The sequence below is a fragment of the Dromiciops gliroides genome, chromosome 4 (genome assembly GCF_019393635.1).
Source record: "Dromiciops gliroides isolate mDroGli1 chromosome 4, mDroGli1.pri, whole genome shotgun sequence".
NCBI classification, from domain to species: domain Eukaryota; kingdom Metazoa; phylum Chordata; class Mammalia; order Microbiotheria; family Microbiotheriidae; genus Dromiciops; species Dromiciops gliroides.
This window is the reverse complement of record NC_057864.1, coordinates 227935820-227954314: the sequence shown is the minus strand read 5'-3', so window position 1 is coordinate 227954314 and position 18495 is coordinate 227935820. Positions and strand designations below refer to the sequence as shown.

The window sequence follows — 18495 nt, the reverse complement described above, 5'->3', positions numbered from 1 at the left end:
TATTTAATTTTTTTTTCACTCAAAAACTTTCTTTAATACCAGGTAGTGCTTCAACCCAAACAGACCACACATACATGCACACACCTTTACTGAAGAGGTCCCAAAGAAGGCTGGGTCATGTATTAAGTGTGTTGGGTGAGGACTTTGGCATGACCTAACAGGGGTTCAGGTATGAGGAAAAATGGCCCCAAATGAAGCACAGCCACCTCCCCTCTTCCTCACTGAGATCCCTCAATGGCAGTGGAACAAGACATCAATGCCATAGCAATGAGGAGGCCACAAGGATCCTGGGGGGTAATGGAAGGATTTGGTTTCTTTATAGTATTACAAAATGTGTTTAAGAAGGAAAAAAACCCCCAAACCCAGCCCTGGCCTGCCAGCAGCAGCAGCCTATTCATAAGCTGGAGCCACGGGACCTGCTGGAGGCCTGAGCACAGGGAACAAGTGTTGGTTTATGACTGGTGTTGAGAAGACCTTGGGGCTCCCCAACTCCCTGATCCCCTGCAAGGAAGCAGCTGAACCTGAGGGCCACACTGCATGTGCCCAGTGAGACCAGGAACTGGTTAGATAGCGCAGTGAAGCTGGTCATCGGGCTGGGGTCTACTTTCACAGGAGGAGGAAAAAAAAAACTCCCATCTTCTTCAATGTGAAGCAACACGACTGATTATCTGCAAACCCTCAACTCAGTTTTGGGTTTTTTTGAGAACACTGTCCTTAAAAGTTTTGCTAAAGTTTGAAGTGTGGGGAAGCTGTTTTCTCTTCTCCCCATTTCTAGCCTGATCATGTTTTCCATCGTGGAAGGACATTTCTAACTGCAAGGCAGAAGTATCTGTTGTGAGATAGCTTAGAGAGAAAGGACTATATATGTGTGTGTGTGTGTGTGTGTGTGTGTATGGCACCACAGAAAGGGTCATCAGTTTCCTTTCATGCTGATATCCTCTTCCTTCAGAGCAAACTTTCTCCTCAACACCTCGGAAATGAGGACAGCAGGGTCTTCTTCCTTCATCAAGCTCCGATTCAGGTCTTGGCTCTGCTTCATGCAGTGAATATCCTTCAGGATGCCCATCATGTCTGCAAAGCTGCTAGCCTTTGAGAGAGACACACAATCCTCATCTTCAGCCAAGCTGCAGGCAGCTTTGGAGTCAGTTTTACAACATTCAGAGCTGGCAGAACAAAGTATGGGAACCGATGGAAGCTCAGGACCTTCTAACTCAGCCTCCTCTGTGATGTCACTAATGACAAAGGAAGTTGTAGAGTGGAATGAGGATCCAAAACAAGGTAAGGGAGAAGAGACATTGGAACTTTCTGCATCTGTTGCCACAATCTTGGCAATCTGGCTGCGTAGGTGACTTAACTCATCTTATAGTTCAGTGGTTCAGCTGAGGGCTGGTAGACCAGGCTTCTTCAAGGCCAGGAGCTTCTCCTCCTGCCCTCGAAGGCTGGGCACTGAGGCATTGCGCTGCATGATGAACAGTGGGCTGGGCTTCCCCTTATGTCGCAAGGGCCAGGTGTCACTCCTGACTCGAGCATAGATTTCCTTTTCATCTGCTGCTATCCAGGCAATATCAGCCAAAGTAGGGACAGGGGGCACATCGCTCAGATATAGGTCAGAGATGTTGGGTAGTGTCTGAAAGGATCCCCGAGGACATGGCTTCAAGGGCAGGTTAGTCCCAATCCTCCTCACTACACTTCTAGCAGCTCCATGTGGTTTGTTCTGCCAGAGTGGGATAGTGGAATCTGTTTCCATCTCTGGTATCACAGCTGGCTCCCACCTGTCAGGGCTTGGAGGGCTTCATCATGTCAGGTCATCTTTGGGAATAGCAGGTCATTCTAACTCACGGCTCCTCCTCCCTGAATTGCCCGGATGCAGCTCACCCGGCCCAGCCGCTCACTTCCACTCTTATTTAATTTTGAAAAGCATTTTCAAAGCTTTTCCAGGAATTCTTGTTGAACTTGTGTCCAATTTACATTTTTTCCCTTTGAAAAACTGTTTTGACTTCATTGTCTTCTGAGTTTATGTCTTGATCTTCCCTGCTACTGCAGTAGCTTTTTATGGTTAGGCTCTTTTTTTGTTGGTTGTTCATTTTTTCAACCTTTTTTCTAATTTTGAACTTTATATTATAATTGGACTCTGTTCCCCATATGGCAGGGAGTGGTGGTGGTGTGGGGAGGGAGGATCACTGTAGTCTGTAGTAAGTTTGCCTCTGTTTTCAGAGCTAGTTTGGGGGAAGGGAGTGGTGGAAGGTTTTGCTGTTTTCACAGTGGTGTGATCTAGGGAGAGGTGTGGTCACTGCTCTCCTGTTCTGCAATCTGGTCTTACCTAGTGTATGGGCCAAATTCAGTATGGGGAGAGTTAATTGGGTGGCTTGCTATAATATTGGGGTTCAGAAAATAATGGGACACCAGAGTTTCCTCTCTTCCAAACTGCCTTTTGTTTAGTTATTTCTTTCAGACTAATAAGAAAGGAGATTAACAGCCTCTTTTCCACAAACAAATCAGGTTTTATTAATGGGAATGAAATTTGCAACACAAGTGAAGTTAATAGAGCCAGGAAGAGTGAGAAAGGGGATAAAGAAAAGGAAAAATATGACCCACTTCCCAGATGGTTAGAATCTAAATCTCTAGGGTAAAAAGGCCTCAAGGTACCTTGAATAAGCTCTTCTTCCTCAGCTACTCAGAACAGCTTGGCTCAAACAAAAACTGACTCAAACCCTAAACTTGCTTCCAGCTCAGCTGGCCTAAGGAGCCAGCCTTGTTTCAACAACACAAACTCACTACCACCTGGAATCTGTAGTTCTAAGGAGAATCAGCTGTGTAGTATCTCCTGGTTTGGTCCAGGAGGCCAACCACCATCAGCTCCTCTCTCTCTCTCCCTCTCTCTCTCTCTCTCTCTCTCTCTCTCTCTCTCTCTCTCTCTCTCTCTCTCTCTCTCTCTCTCTCTGCCTCTCTCTCTCTCTCTGCCTCTCTCTGCCTCTCTCTGCCTTTCTTCCCTGTCCCTCTCAGAGTTCTCTCTTCCCCTTTCTACCTCTCCCACAGGAAGGGAGGTTCTTACCCATGCTGAGTCTCCAATTGGTTCAATATACCCCCTGGGCTGTGCCCATTATAATTTGGCCAGGCCCACATGGGCATGGGGGAACTCCTAGGTGGGGATTAGGTACTTTATTGGATACTTTGACTCAATAAATGTTCTTTATGTTATTCAGTCCCACCTAATATACATGGCAAATCTGATCAGAGTTCCTTTTGTTTGTTCTATTATCTCTTCAAGTACACAACCATCTTCTCTTAGGCTTTTCCATGTTACATCTTTTCAGTCTGACCATAATGAAGCAAAGATGGGGTAAACCCAAAATCACAATTCCTTACACTAGGAAGGATCCCTGATCCCTGAGACTGCAATAGATATTGCTTTTCAGGGTCTCTGCTCCTTTGGTACCAAAAGTTATATTGTTCTCCAGGGTCCCTGCTTCCTCTTGACTGAAAGTGCTCTTCTCTGACCTTAAACTACGATCCAAAAGGAAGCATAGGCAATGGAATTGCCAAATAGCATTCAGTCCTCTGTGTAGTGCTAGTACAAGACATACCTATAATTGCTTGCTAATTGGTTGCCAGATACCCTTATTAGTAGTCTCTGGCTTGAGAGCTCCTGAAGGTGCTGCTTCTTTTTTTTAAGTAATAAATATTTTTATTTATAGTTTTGGGTTCCAATTTTTATCCCTCCTTCCCTGTTTTTCCTCCCTCCTCCCTGAGGCAGTAAGCAATCAGATATAGGTTATACATGTATGATTATGTAAAACATTACCATATTATTCATTTTGTATATGAAAACTTGAATAAAAGAAAAAAATGAAAAAAAATTAAATTAATATCACAATTGTCTTCTCAATTTACCCTCAACAGGGGGGACTGTAGTAATATTAAGTTTTAGAGAATGTTTCAGTTTTTGTTTTATTATATGTTTCATGTATAACAACTAAGATTTTGAATTCCCTTAGACATGTTTTTGAGAACTCTCATTGTTTGATTTGATTATTGACAAAGCTATTTTAAAGTTGTGTTAAGCTCAATTTTGTAGGAAATTTTCCTGGCTGATTACCAGCATCCACACATCAACCCCTGAAAAGACTTCTATTCCATGACTACACCCAGAGGACATCCCAAGAATCATCTGAGAAAAGACTTTCAAAGACTTTAAATGAACAGTTTTGTTTTGTTGTGGTTTTTTTCCCCTTCTGTTGTTATGTACACCATTTGTAATATGTATTCTCTGCCGAGGCCCTCCCTCTGCAGACTATGTCAAAGTGTGGGTTCATGACGGACTGTCCCTCTGGACAAACTTTCCCCTTTTTTCCTTTTCTGTATTGTTATTGACATATTGTTTGTTAGCATGGGGTATTATAGTCTGTTGTTTTTTACTATTTCATCAAGGAAACACTCCCTGTTCCTCGAAGAAACAAAAGGGGGACTGTAACGATTGGAGTGATGCTACCTGCTGGAGAGTTACTATAGGAAAGCTCTGCCATGAGGAGAAGGCGTCTGAAGGCAAGCCATGTGGCTTTTCCTTGGCATCAGGAAGTAACGTTTGCTTGTGGGTACTGTCTATCAAAGCTACCAGCCAATTAGCTTGGAGCTGTGTATGCGTGTAGATGGGATGTTCCCAGTTTCATAGGAGGCTTCTGGGAGGAAGAAGGAAATGTTGGGTCTTTATGGTTCCTGACCTCACCATGGCAGTCGGATGATAGAGTCTCTTAGAAATAGTTAGATTTTTACCTTTCTCTTTGATCATTAGTGAAAAATTATTCCATCAATATCAGTTCTTTCTTTAGAAGTGGATAGTATGTTTTATTATTAGTCCTTTGGGATTGTCTTCAATCATTGTATTATTGAGAATAGTTAAGTCATTCACAATTCTTCATCAAACAATATTGCTGTCTCTGTGTACAATGTTCTTTTGGTTCTGCTTACTTCACTATATACTTCATATAAGTCTTTCCAGGCCTTTCTGAAATCATCCTGCTTGTCATTTTGATGTGGGATGGAATTTGGGGTCAAATTGATCGTGAATCGTCCCAAAAGAATTACAAGACTCAGTGATTCAGTTTCTCAAGTTTTATTGCAACACTATGGGTGACCACAGGGAGAGAACCAGAAAAGTGGAAATATGGAAAGAAAAGATAGTTATATTTATAGTATGGATAAATTGGTTATCACTCTCATTATAATAATCTCTACTTTAGAGAGGTACAGGGGAAGGATTATCCTAATTTGGAGTTCCTGGGGGCTTAAGCCAACCCTTGAGGTGGGTACCTTTTTCCGTGGAGGTGTGTTTTGGGGGTTTATATGTCATAAGGTGAATCTGGGGACAAATTTGGCCTTTTCTATGCATGTCTCTTTCTGGTTCCCATGCTTAGTTTCAAAACATCTTCATTTATCATTTATTCCTAGTTTGAGTTTCTATAGCCTGTCAATGTATCATTGTTATAGTCTTATGCCTTCATGGCCTAGCTCCCTCTGTTCCTGTTATGGGTACTGATTACTGTGGGTAAGAGAACTTAGGATCCTGACTTGTAAGTTATCCATTAACTGGGGTCTGAATCCCTCTTAAAGCTCACATCTGAATTAGAGCTTGGTATTGGGTTTTTCTGTACTGTTATATCTTCATTGAGAGGAGACTGTTAAGGGTTAAAATTCTAGCTAGTCTGTCTAAAATATCTAATGAGTGGTCGCCAATAAATTATAAGCTTTAGCAAGAGTTAGGCTTTTAAGCATTTATTAAGGAAAACAAGAATTTGGTAAAGAGAGAGAGAAAGGCCTAGATTCCTATTTATTAAAGGGAGAGCACATTTCTAGCTCCGCTCTCCACCAGAGTCCTCAGGAAAAAAGAGCGAGTGAGCGCCAGTCTCTTCCTTCCTCCTCCCACTAGTCCGCGTCACTTCCTGATTCCTGGTCTTGCCCTCAAAGACCTTCGCTTCATGGGCAGAACTCTTCTACAGTAAGTCTCCAGCAGGTGGCGTCATTCCAATCGTTACAAGACAATACCCATTTTTCTCACAATCCCTCCTCTTTGTTTTTGATTATTGGGCTCCTCTCATTCCATTTATTGAATATCTCCTCTGCCTCTTGATCTAAATCTGTGAACATTAGCATTTGAGTGTTTGCCTTTACTTTCCCAAACGCAGTAACCTTTGTGAGAGAAGTCTCTATTAGCCTCTGTTTTAACTTTTTAAGGAAGGGAAGGATACAGCATAAAATTCCTGCCACTATGATGAGAGTGGTGAGGATTGAGGCTGTGAAACCTTTCCATTTACCAAACCAGGATTCTATCCATCCCATCCAGGTGGTGTCAACCCCTGAATTTTTGCTAATTCCTTAGCCAGTGTACTTAAGCCTTTCAAGGCTCTAGTTACTGAATCATCAGGGGCAGTATTATTTGGGATAAAGGTACAGCATTGGCTGCCCAGCATGACACACACTCCCCTTTTTTCTGCTAACATCATATCAAGGGCTATTCTGTTTTCCCAAGCCATTTTGCTAGTTGCAGCCAATTGTTCAGAAATACCCTGTACTGCATCCCTAATGTAAATGATGAACCTCTGTGTATTGATAAGGATAATGTTCTGATTTGCTCCTACAAAAATGACACTCCAACACCAGGTGAAAAAAATTAAATTTATTGAATATTATAGTACAGGAAAAGAGATATTAGTTTTGCAGCAGCAATAAAGTAAGTAGCCTAACAATGTAACTATTAAAGCAAAAGCTACCATCATGTAAAGATTTAAAGAGGAAAATGCATCACCAAATCGGGGAAGTACCAACTCCTGGGTCCATTTGGCTGGGGGACCTGGTATAGCCTCCCAGAGTCCCAGTTGGAAATATCCCAGGCAGAGCATCCTCTCCACGGGTGAGACTCCAAAGAGGTGGGGGCTTACATTGACTTATATAGTACCTTAAACAAAAGTGGTTTGAAGCCACCAATAGCGGCTTGTATGATGAACTAATTTTGTTTGTTTGTTTGGTTTTTGTTAGGGCAATGAGGGTTAAGTGACTTGCCCAAGGTCACACAGCTAGTTAAGTGTCAAGTGTCTGAGGTTGGATTTGAACTCAGGCCCTCCTGAATCCAAGGCCAGTGCTTTATCCACTGCACCACCTAGCTGCCCTATGATGAGCTAATTTTATGACTGACACCAAGTGATTTCACGTAGGATCACTGCCAGAGAAGTTGGAATAAACTTTTAGTTTCTCAGGACATACTCCTGAGGGGGAGCCAACCCCACCCCAGGACTACCCCTGGAATTGTTTATAGTCCCTAGGAATGGCTAGTTCCTGGGAACCTTAGGCAGTTAATCAGGGAGATATGCCTAGAAGGGACCTGGCCAGGATCCCAGCAGGGTATCCTCCTTCATGGTCCCACTCTCAGTCAAAACAGGGGCAATTTCCCACATTAAGCTATAGCTAGAGTTAACAGTGTGGGGACCAATTTTTAATTGGGGAGTGTTAGCTAAGGGGCTCACCGCAATATTGGGGCAAGGAAGGAAACCAGCAGCCTCCCTCAAAATAGAGCAGGATTTATTTTAACAAGAATGAACTTTAAAAAACACACACACAAACAGGATCAGTAGGATCAAGGGAAAGGAAATAAAATGGGAAAAGGGAAATTATACAACCTGAAAAACACCACTGTCCAGGAATCAGCTGAGAATACACAGCAGCGCTCCTGTCGCCTTCCAGCTTCCAGTTAGAATGCTGGAAAAAGCTTCCTTTTTCCCAGCACACCCCACACAGCCCCCAGCCAATTGGCTGGCTGCTCTGACAGTCACATGACTACCCTCACTAGGCTTCCAATCATTATAATTTTGCCAGGCCCATGTAGGCGTCCAGGTGCCAGCGCCATGGCAATGGCTACAACCAGTGGGTAGAGCACCGTGTGGTTTGCGGAGCCCCAGGCCAATGAGCTCTGGGGTTTGTTTGTTTTTTTTTAATTCTAGCGAAATGATGGGATCATAAAAACCTCAAATAACAATTAATTCTTTTTTTAGTGAGGCAATTGGGGTTAAGTGACTTGCCCAGGGTCACACAGCTAGTAAATGTTAAGTGTCTGCGGCCGGATTTGAACTCAGGTACTCCTGATTCCAGGGCCGGTGCTCTATCCACTGCACCACCTAACTGCCCCAACAATTAATTCTTTACAGCAGAAAACATCTGGGAGTTCATAGAGGGGGCAAACACAGGCTTGTGAGCTAGGCCTATGCCTGGATAATCTTATAATATTCATTTACCTTTCACTCTGCTGGTTCCAATCTACATTTTTAGTTATGGTTATCCACTGTAGGAGAGATTCTGGCACACCCCATGGGACTCCTATGCTGTCTAGGCAGATTGGAGCATCAGATGACTCTTTTAGCCCCTCTGGGCTGTGTTTCTTTCTTGATTTAGACTCAGATTCGGAGAAATGCTCAGATGCCATGGTAAAGGTGGTGGCCAACCACACCAACCCACAAGTCCCAGGTCAGTTAGGGGGTAAGCTTGGTCTTCCACCACAATACCACCATAGGTCGGTTTGGGGGAGGATCAGGGATGAAAAATCTACTGAGTTATTCTCAGTTACTTCCCATGTTTGGACAAAACTCATATTACCCAAGACCAGAAAACCTTCTCTCACCCATCTTGAGAGAGAGATGGGATGGTTTCCTGGGACTCCAACAAAGGTAGGCATGATCTTTTCTGCTGTCCTTTTTATTACAGGGAAGAGTAGCTCCAAATCCCTGCAACTCTCATCCTATGCCAACCTGTTCTGGTATAATTGAAGGAGACAAAGGAACCCTTCCAGGTTAAAATCTGGACTTGCACCTTTTCCAGGAGAAAAACCAGAGCCAAAACGTGAGCAGTAGACTGTGAATAAGGAATCTGATCGACCAAGGGTGAAGTTTAAAAAGACTTTAATGTACAATATACCAAGCCTGGTACAAAAAGGGGGAAGGGAAGTAACATTTTGGGGTAGTGGGAGCTGCTCAGACAAACAAGTAATGGAGGAGCAAAAAGGATGGGTATTATGGGGGGGAGGGGAGAAGGAGGAATGAGGACTCATCCCTGGCCTGCTGGAAGGAACATGCACTCCTTTTTATACTATCAGGACCAGAATGGTGAATGGTGAATAGGTTATCTATTAGCTCCTTTTAGAGCTCGGGTCTTAGAGCTCAGATCTTAGGTTGTCTGTTAACCCTTTTCAGCCTCCTCCATCAGACTTTTTTCATTTTTTTCTTTTATCCAGTTTTTTTATACAAAGACCAATATGGTAATGTTTTACAGAATTGCACATGTATAAACTACATCTTATTGCTTACCACCTGGAGGGGGGGCAGAGAGGAGGGAAGAAGGGATAGAATTTAGAACTCAAAACTTCAAATACAAATGTTTGTTATTTAAAAAAAAAAAGTATAGCTTTGTCTCCTCATATCTCTTCCCCTCTCACTCCCTCTCTGAGTTTCTATCTTTGTAAATCTCTGTCTTTGTGTCTGTCTCTGCTTTCGTCTTCTGTCTCTGTCTCCTCCCCAACCCTACAGCTGATATGATTCAGAGTCAGGGAAAATTGAAAGCAAACAATTCACGTTACAATTCAGCATATTATAAAATAGGACTAGAATTGCCTGGGGACTAACAGGTCAGTGTGCTATGATTAGGTTAATTCTCACTAAAGCTGGCTGGCTTAGTTACAGCTGTTTGTGCCCCTGAGTTTGTGCCCCCATCAGCAAACTGAACTTTTCTCTTTGCTCCCTACTGCCTCTTTACAGATAAGAAAAAGGTGATAGAACAGGACTTAACCTGACAGTTGTGATCTTGTAAGTGAAATAGCCTGTTTCTCTCCTATTGCAGATTTTCTCTTCTACTTACCCTGCTCCTGATTCCACATTTTACTTTTTTCCTTTCTTATCAATCCTCCTTTCACATTCTTCTCTCTAACTTATTATATACTAGTTCCCTATCCTTCTCAAGCCCTAACTTATCTTTATCCTCTCATGTTTCCCTTTTGAGTTTAATATATTTTTGTAGGCAAATGTCTATGTGTCTATGTGTATGTGCAGCAGTGTAGGACTGGAAAAGGAATATCTGTAGATAGCTATCTCTGCATGTTGATTTGGTGACTGACAGCTGTACCTAATCAATGGACCCCTCAGATAATTTTTATCATGTAAGTGTTATGGGGGAAATAGGGAGTTTGGGATAGGGGTCCTTAGGAATTCCTCTTTAAAGAATTAAACTCTCTTGCACATAAATCCAATTAGAGTAAAATAATAGTTTATTTAGGTGCTAGGGAAAGGAAACCAAGAGAGAAGTTCATGGACTTTTTCTCATGGGGAGAAGGCATGGCACAGAGATATCTATGTCACCGAGGAGGAGACAGGCAGATACTTTTTATATAGAGGACAGATGGTAGTGGTCTGATGATCATCTGACTGTGGAAAGTTCCCTTATTGGGAGAGGACCATCCCCCACTGGTGGTGGCTGGGGAAAGTTGGGTGAGTGGTGACTCTGGATCTCTCAAGCCATCTCTCTCCCCCTCATGCCAGAAAGGCAGCAGCCACACCTAATCTTATTTCCCTGAGGGGTGGGGGAGACTGGAATGAAGGGTGGTGGTCCTGGAAGTAACTCAGTCCTGATCCAGTGCCACTTATCTCTTTAGGTGTGTCTGTCCTTTGGTTTAGTTTCTCAGGGTTCTTTGATTTACTCCAGAAAACCTCTGAGGTACTCCAGCCCATTCAAATGAGGTACCCAGGCCTATAACATAAGGTTCTTCTAAAATTGAGTTTCTCTCCTAGACTTAATGAACTTAATGAACTGTGTATTAGGTTGTTTCCTTTCTGATTCATTGAAGGGACTAATTTGTACCTCATAAAGAGATATCCTGGCTGGGGGGCAGCTAGGTGGCACAGTAGATAGAGCACAGGACTTGGATTCAGAAGGATCTGAGTTCACATCCAGCCTCAGACACTTGACACTTAATAGCTGTGTGACCCTGGGCAAGTCACTTAACCCCCACTGCCCACCGCCCCCCCCCCAAAAAAAAATATCCTGGCCTTGGCCACAACTTTTTCTTTTTCTTTTTTTGGCAGTGTAATGATTGGAATGATACCACCTGCTGGAGAGTTACTATAGGAAAGCTCCGCCATGAGGAGAAGGTGTCTGAAGGCAAGCTATGCAGCTTTCTTTGGCCTCAGGAAGTAACGTTTGTTCGTGGGTACTGTCAATCAAGGCTACCAGCCAATTAGCTTGGAGATATGTGTGCAAGTGGATGGGATGTTGCCAGTCTAACAGGAGGCTTGTGGCTCACTCTCTTTCATGAGGACTCTTGTGGAGAGTGGAGCTAAAATGCGCTCTCCCTTTGATAGATAGATGAATCTAGGCCTTTTTCTCTCTCTCTTCACCAAATTTTTATTTTCTTTAATAAATGCTTAAAAGTCTAACTCTTGCTAAAGCTTATAATTTATTGGCGACCACTCATTAGATATTTTAGACAGACTAGCTAGAATTTTAGCCCCTTACAGCAGGCTCACCCAACATTTTATTTTACTGGTATTTATAATTGAATGATGGATTCTTTAGCTAACAAAGTGTTAATTTTCACAACAGAAGGTTAAACTAAAGCCTGGCTTGTGAATTTGCTCATTGTTCTTCCCTGCTGATATCTATTGTTATTTGGCCATTAAAAAAAAAGAACTCAAAGAACATAAACAGTTTTATCTAATTTTATCTTCACAATATTTCAAAAGGTTCCAAGACCAGCACTAGCACCTAATTGTGTATGTAGAAAAGCTGAAAAACAAAGATATAAAGTGATTTTCTCAAGGTCATACAGCAAGTCAGTGGCAAGGCAGAGCAGAGCAGAGCACAGTCTACTCATAAATACCTCTGTTTTTTCTATATCTATAAAAAGTAAATTAACTAGGAATAATGTCATAATTCTCTAGATACCCTTAAATCGAGGTGACCAAATAATTTAGTAAAAATCACTAAAGTTAATAAAGTTTTTGATTATTGTTAGCTGTGGAGAACATTTCAGAAATCTCTTTGCTGTTGGTTAGAGCAATAGTAACTAACTCAGGACAATTGAGGCTAGGCCCAAAGGGGTGACATTAAAGTTCCTCTTCCCTATGAAGCACCCACATAGTGTCCTGTCAGACTTCCTCAGTTATACTAGTGGTCTCCCCCCCAACCTAAACCGACCCCACCAGGGTTCTGTAGCCTTCATGCTTTTTTGTTTTTGTTTTTATCTGTTTAGAATTTTATTTTCCAAATTACATATAAAAACAAATTTTGACATCAAGTTTTAAAAAAACTTTATGTTCCAGGGCCCAACTTCTCTTCCTTCCTCCCTCCCCCCCCCCCCCGCAAGAACTCAAGCAATTCAATATAACTTATGCATGAGTAGTCATGGAAAACATCTCTACATTAGCTAGGTTGTGAGAGAAAACAGGTAAAAACAAAACTTCAGATTAAGGAATTGTTAAAAAAATGTGTTTCAATCTGTTTTCAGATACCATCAGTTCTTTCTCTGTAGATGGATTGCAATTTTCATAAGTCCTTCAGAGTTACATTGGATCATTGCCTTCCTGAAAATAACCATGTGCTTCCCAGCAGATCATCTTAAACTATTGCTGTTATTTTGTATACGGTACATTTCACTCTGCTTCAGTTCAAGTAGGTCTTTTCAGGTTTTTCTGATAGCATCCTGTTCGTCATAACTTTTATGTAGTATCTTAAACTTAACAAAGAATTTTCTTCACAGTAGCCCAGCAGAGTAGGTACCATACATTTTGCCATTATAATCAATCATCATCACTGTTTCCCTCCCTATGATATTTACTCTATTTTCTATCTTCTTTTACCCTATTTCTCCTCAAAGGTGTTTTGCTTGTGACTGTCCCTTCCCCCACTCTGCCCTCCCTTCTTTCACCCTTACTCCTTATCCTCTTCCCCTTCTACTTTCCTGTAGGGTTAAATAGATTACTCTTCCCAATTGGGTGTGTATGTTATTCCCTCCTTGAGCCCACTCTGATGAGGTCTTTGAGCTAATTCTGTGTTCTAAATTTTTCTTCCTCCCTCCCTCCTCAACCCTCCCTATGAAATCAAGCAATTCAATATAAGTCATACATGTGCAGTTATGCAGAACATCTTCACCTTCCTCCAAAGTGTTTTGCTTTTTACTTCTCCCTCTCCCAATCTGCCCTTCCCTCCTTATCCTCTCACTTTCCCTCAGGGCAAAAATGTATTACTATACCCACTTAAGTATGTATGTTATTCCCTCTTTGAGCCAATTCTGATGATAGTAAGGTTCACTCACTCCCCCACTCCTAACCCCTCTTCCCTTCCCCTCCATAAGCTTTTTTCTTGTTTCCTTCATGTGAGCTATCTCCCTAGTACACCTCTCCCCTTTCACCTCCCCCAGTGCATCCCTCCTATCCCTCAACCCTATTTTAAAGATGTCATCATGGGTTAGCTAGGTGGCACAGTAGACAAAGTACCAGCACTGGACCCAGGAGGCCCTGAGCCCAAATCTGGCCACAGACATAAGATACCCCACCCTGCTTGCCCCACAAAGAACAAGGATAAACAAGAACTAAATGCTTTACAGATATCATCCTTCATATTCAGTTCAGACCTGTGTCCTCTAAGTATATTCCTTTAAGCTACCCTAATACTGAGAAAGTTCCTATGAGTTAGAAGTATTATCTTCCCATGCAGGAATGAAAACAATTTAATCTTATAATATTCCTCATGATTTCTTTTTCCTGTTTACCTTTTAATGCTTCTCCAGGGTCTTGTATTTGAAAGTCAAATTTTTTATTCAGTTCAGGTCCTTTCATGCCTGAAAGTCCTCTTTTTCATTAAAGTCCCATTTTTTCCTCTGTAAGATTATAATCAGTTTTGCTGGGTAGGTAATTCTTGGCTGTAGTCCCAGTTCCTTTGCCCTCTGGAATATCATATTCCATGCCCTCTGGTCCTTTAATGATGTAGATGCTGCTAGATCTTGCTTTATCCTTATTGTAGCTCCATAGTATCTGAATTCCTTTTTCCTAGCTGTTTGCAATATTTTCTCCTTGACCTGGGAGCTCTGGAATTTGGCTGTGATATTCCTAGAGGTTTTCCTTTTGGGGTTTCTTTCAAGATGTAGTCAGTGCATTCTTTCAATTTCTATTTTAACTTCTGCTTCCAGAATATCAGGGCAATTTTCCCTGACAATCTCTTGGAAGATGCTGTCTAAACTCTTATTTTGGTCATGGTTTTCAGGTAGTCCAGTGATTTTCAAATTATCTCTCCTGGATCTATTTTCCAGGTCAGCTGTTTTTCCAAGGAGATATTTCATATTGCCCTCTATTTTTTTATTCATTTGGATTTGCTTTACTGTATCTTGGTTTCTCATAAAGTCACTAGCTTCCATTTGTTCAATCCTAGTTCTTAGACAGTAATTTTCATCAGAGAGCTTTTGTATCTCCTTTTCTATTTTGCTTTTCAAGCTGTTGACTTTTTTCTCATGACTCTCTTGCATTTCTCTTTAAATCTTCCTTTTGTCTCTCCTACTTTCTCTTTTTTTGTTTGTTTGTTTGTTTTTGGTGTGGGGCAATGAGGATTAAGTGACTTGTCCAGAGTCACACAGCTAGTAAGTGTCAAGTGTCTAAGGCCGGATTTGAACTCAGATCCTTCTGAATCCAGGGCTGGTGCTCTATCCACTGTACCACCTAGCTGCCCCTACTTTCTCTATAAAGTCTCTTTTGAGCACTTCCATAGCCTGAGACCAATTCATATTTTTCTTGGAAGCTTTGAATATAGGGACCCTGAGGTTGTTATCCTCACCTGATTGTGCACCCTGATCTTCCTTGTCTCTAAAGAAACTTTCAATAATTCTCAACTTTCTTTGCTTGCTCATCTTGCATTTTTTTTGCTTGACTTTTAACTCCCTCTTACAGTGGGGCCCTACTTCCAAGCTACACTGTTCCAAGCTTCAGAGGGTCCCAGGTGTTTCAGTTTGAGGGAGGGCAGGTTTTTCTCACACCTGGCCTGTTCTCTGGTCCCAAGATAACCTTAAGCCAACTTGCTAATTCTACTGTTCCTTGAGTATCTGTAATCAAAATTGGTAATAAATGAACAGTATCCTCTGGCAATTGTAGGTAGACAATTACCCCCAAAACAGCAAGAGGTTCTTTTATTGCTGTTTTGGGGGTAATTGTGTTAGGAGCTCTGTGTGTTTATGTAGATGAGGAAAAAGAGACTTAAAGAGGTCAAGTAACTTGCCCAGGGTCACAAAGCTAGTAAATACCAGGTAAAAACCCAGGTCTTTCTGGCTCCAACTCTAACATCTATCTACCATTCCATACTGCCTCCTAATTATATTTAAATTAATTTTATTGCTATTTTTGTTTTTTATATCATCTACATTTCCCATGATATCCCTCCTTCTACCCTTTCTCAGAGAGCTATCTCTTATAATAAAGAAGAAAAAGGAAAAAGAAAAAGTTCAGAAAGACTAGTCAATATATTGGAAAAGTACAATATTCTATAATGATAGTATCCCATTTTTGCAAAGAAGCTGAGGGAAATGTGCTTTCATATTTCTTAGATATAATAATCTTATAACATGCATTTTAATTACTTTTAATTGTTCTTTTCATTTAAATGGTTGGTATTTGTGCATATTGTTTTCTTGACTGCTTACTTTATTTGGCATTAGTTCATATAAGTCTTCACATGCTTCCTTATATTCAACATATTCACTGTTTATTGGGATACAATAATATTCCATTACATTTATGTACTTGTAATGGGGAGACTGGCCAATGAAAACCTAACCCTTAGAAAATTCACAGTATTCTCTATCAGCTACCCATTTGTGGGGGCTTGGTGAGCCTACTTCTTCCCTCACTTCAGAACAGGTACAGGCATCCTCTGATTTTCCTATTCTCTTTCTGTGTTGTGACTAACAGCTTTGAATTAGCTGCCAAGACAAAACTGAATTGCATACAAAAAGTTCAAACTGATGAACTACTCATCCCTGGTGGTGAGATACCGGGAGCTGCCAGGTGGGGGAGCTCCTCCCCTATCTGGCTGTCATATGTCTATGGATGCACGGCAACTGTTTCTTATGTTCCTATTAAATTTTTCTTTCCTGATCTTGGGTGAATGTGTATCATCAACAGAAAGGTCAGTGTTATGGTGTTGTGAGCTTTGAAAGGTCAGAAGAGTCATCAAAAGCCCCTCAGCACTGGAAGTGATAGCAGCAATAGCCAAAGATAGTGGGGAGTCAGCCCTAAAGAGTGACCGGCTTAACTCAGTACAATAGTAAATCAACCTGTTAGCTGAGATGTTGGGTTTTGCAAGCAAGAGATAGACATCCATTGGCTGACACATTCAAGAATTACTTCAGTGGGGATTCCCCAAAGGGTGGAAAAAGACTGTTAAAACCTAGGAGTACTCTCCCTTTGGTGGGAAGGGAGTGTTTTGTAGCAATCACTTTAGGTTTGAATCAACTTTCCTTTGGGATGGAAATGTATAGAGGGGAGAGTGACTGGCTGTAGTTTCACAGTAAATATCGGGGCGGCTAGGTGGCACAGTGGATAAAGCACCGGCCTTGGATTCAAGAGTACCCGAGTTCAAATGTGGCCTCAGACACTTGACACTTACTAGCTGTGCGACCCTGGGCAAGTCACTTAACCCCCATTGCCCTGCCAAAACAAACAAACATCCCTTTATAAAAACTAATTGATGTTAATTTGTTAAATGATATTGGATTATATTAACTGCCAAAACATATTGGGGAAAACATGCCAGGTTGGTTGCTCGTGAGGAATACAGAATCTTAGAGAAAACCCGCTTAGGGTTATTTCTAAAACCCTAAAGAGTAGTTTTTCTCTGGTTACCTGACCTGCAAGTTTAAGTAGGCTTTTGAGAGTGAGCCCCAGCATCTATCCCACACAGTTTTTTTAGTCATTTCCTAATTAATAGGCATTTATAGTTCTTAGCTACCACAAAAATTGCCACTATAAATATTTTAGTGTATATGGGTCCTTTCTTTTTGTCATTAATCTCCTTTAGGGATATGCCTGCCTCCTAATTTATATTTTATGTCTATTTGGGTAAGGGTTGTGTTTGAAGACTTCTTGGGTTCCTTGAAGCTCGAGGATTTTGATTCTGTATATCCTGGGATGATGGGAACAAGTTTCATCAATCTTCTGTTTTGTACAAGGTAACAAATCCAGAGGGTGACTTGGACATGGTGAAGTGGGAACTTAGATAAGAACACAGGATTCTTGGGTCCTGACCAGGGTGACTTTAGCTACTAGAGTACACACTATCTTTGGCAGAGCATCTGGAAAAAAAAGAAGAAAAAAAAGATTATGCTAAAAGTCTTTTGAACTCCAGCCTGCAGGAGATCTGGCAAGGTTTCAGGGAGGAATGCAGGAGAGGCTTGAGACTGAAGAGTTCTGAGCTGGCTTTGACCTGCATACTATGTAACCTAACCCAGGCAACGCGTCACTGGCTTTCGCTCTTGATCTTGCTAAGAATAATGTAATTAGTTAAACCGGTTTTCAAGAGGAAAGGAAACAGTTAAAGCCCCAGGAACAGCTGCAATCATCTAGGCGTGGTTCAGTTCCTTGATTTATTGTTGTTCAGCTCCTTCACTGACAGGCTATAGAGGAAGATTTCTGTGTTGAGACCCTCTCAAATGGCTGAATTAGATACATTAGCTCCAGTAGTCCAGTCCACTCCTCAGATACCAGCAGAGCTCAATCTTGATACTGGGGCAGAAAACCACGAAGAAGAAGGGGAAAATGGGAACCTATGCAGTTCTGGAAATGAGCCTAGAGGAAGGCTAGAGGAGACAGGGACTGGTTCTAAAAAGGAAAACGGGATTCCAGAGCAGGGGACTCTTAGTAGTGGGGAGAATGAAATCACATGTGACTTCTGCCTTGAGGGGAAAGTGAGGGCAGTGAAGTCCTGCTTGACCTGTATGGTGAATTATTGTGAAGATCATGTTCGGCCCCATCTAGAGAACAGCAAGCTCTACAGTCACCAGCTGACCGAGCCAATAAGGGATACAGACCCACACAACTGCTCAGCCCACCAGGGTCAACTTGTTTGGTTCTGCTGCCTGGAGCAGCAGTGCATCTGTGAAGAATGTGCCCAGGAAGACCACAGGGACCACCCTACCCTCTCCCTAGAGGCAGTTAGGAGGGAAAAGCAGGTGAGCTACTCAGGGCGTTTGGGGTGGGGTCATTCTTTTTACACTGGGAGGATCAAGAGTGGGGTGTATATTGAGCATCTGGGGCTTTCTATACTTAGTTTACTTTCAAATTTGTTCTTGCTTGATTTTTTAAAAGTATTTGGTTTTAATTATCTGTGTATTTATCGTTTCCTCCATCTTCAGTTATTCTGAAAAAGGCCTCAGTTTTTTGACCTGTTTCCAGGAGCTCTCTTCCATCCCATTTCTCTCATCCTTCATTC

The 18495-nt window shown here is 41.8% G+C and overlaps 3 protein-coding genes across 3 annotated transcripts in view; 2 read left to right on the top strand and 1 right to left on the bottom strand.

The window, feature by feature from the left end:
• Positions 1-18495, top strand: part of LOC122752702 (zinc finger protein 850-like) — a 1092329-nt gene that overhangs the window by 310321 nt on the left and 763513 nt on the right.
• On the bottom strand, positions 914-1747 carry LOC122752710 (mitochondrial fission regulator 1-like). The gene is given in 1 exon segment (XM_043999596.1): positions 914-1747. A coding segment is annotated over 1 exon segment (834 nt).
• The window catches only part of TRIM16 (tripartite motif containing 16), a 40434-nt gene continuing 39537 nt past the window's right edge, over positions 17599-18495 (top strand). The window contains exon 1 of the mRNA XM_043999592.1: positions 17599-18235. Coding sequence (XP_043855527.1) covers positions 17717-18235 — 519 coding nt within the window. The 5' untranslated portion in view covers positions 17599-17716. The remainder of the gene's footprint in view (positions 18236-18495) is intronic.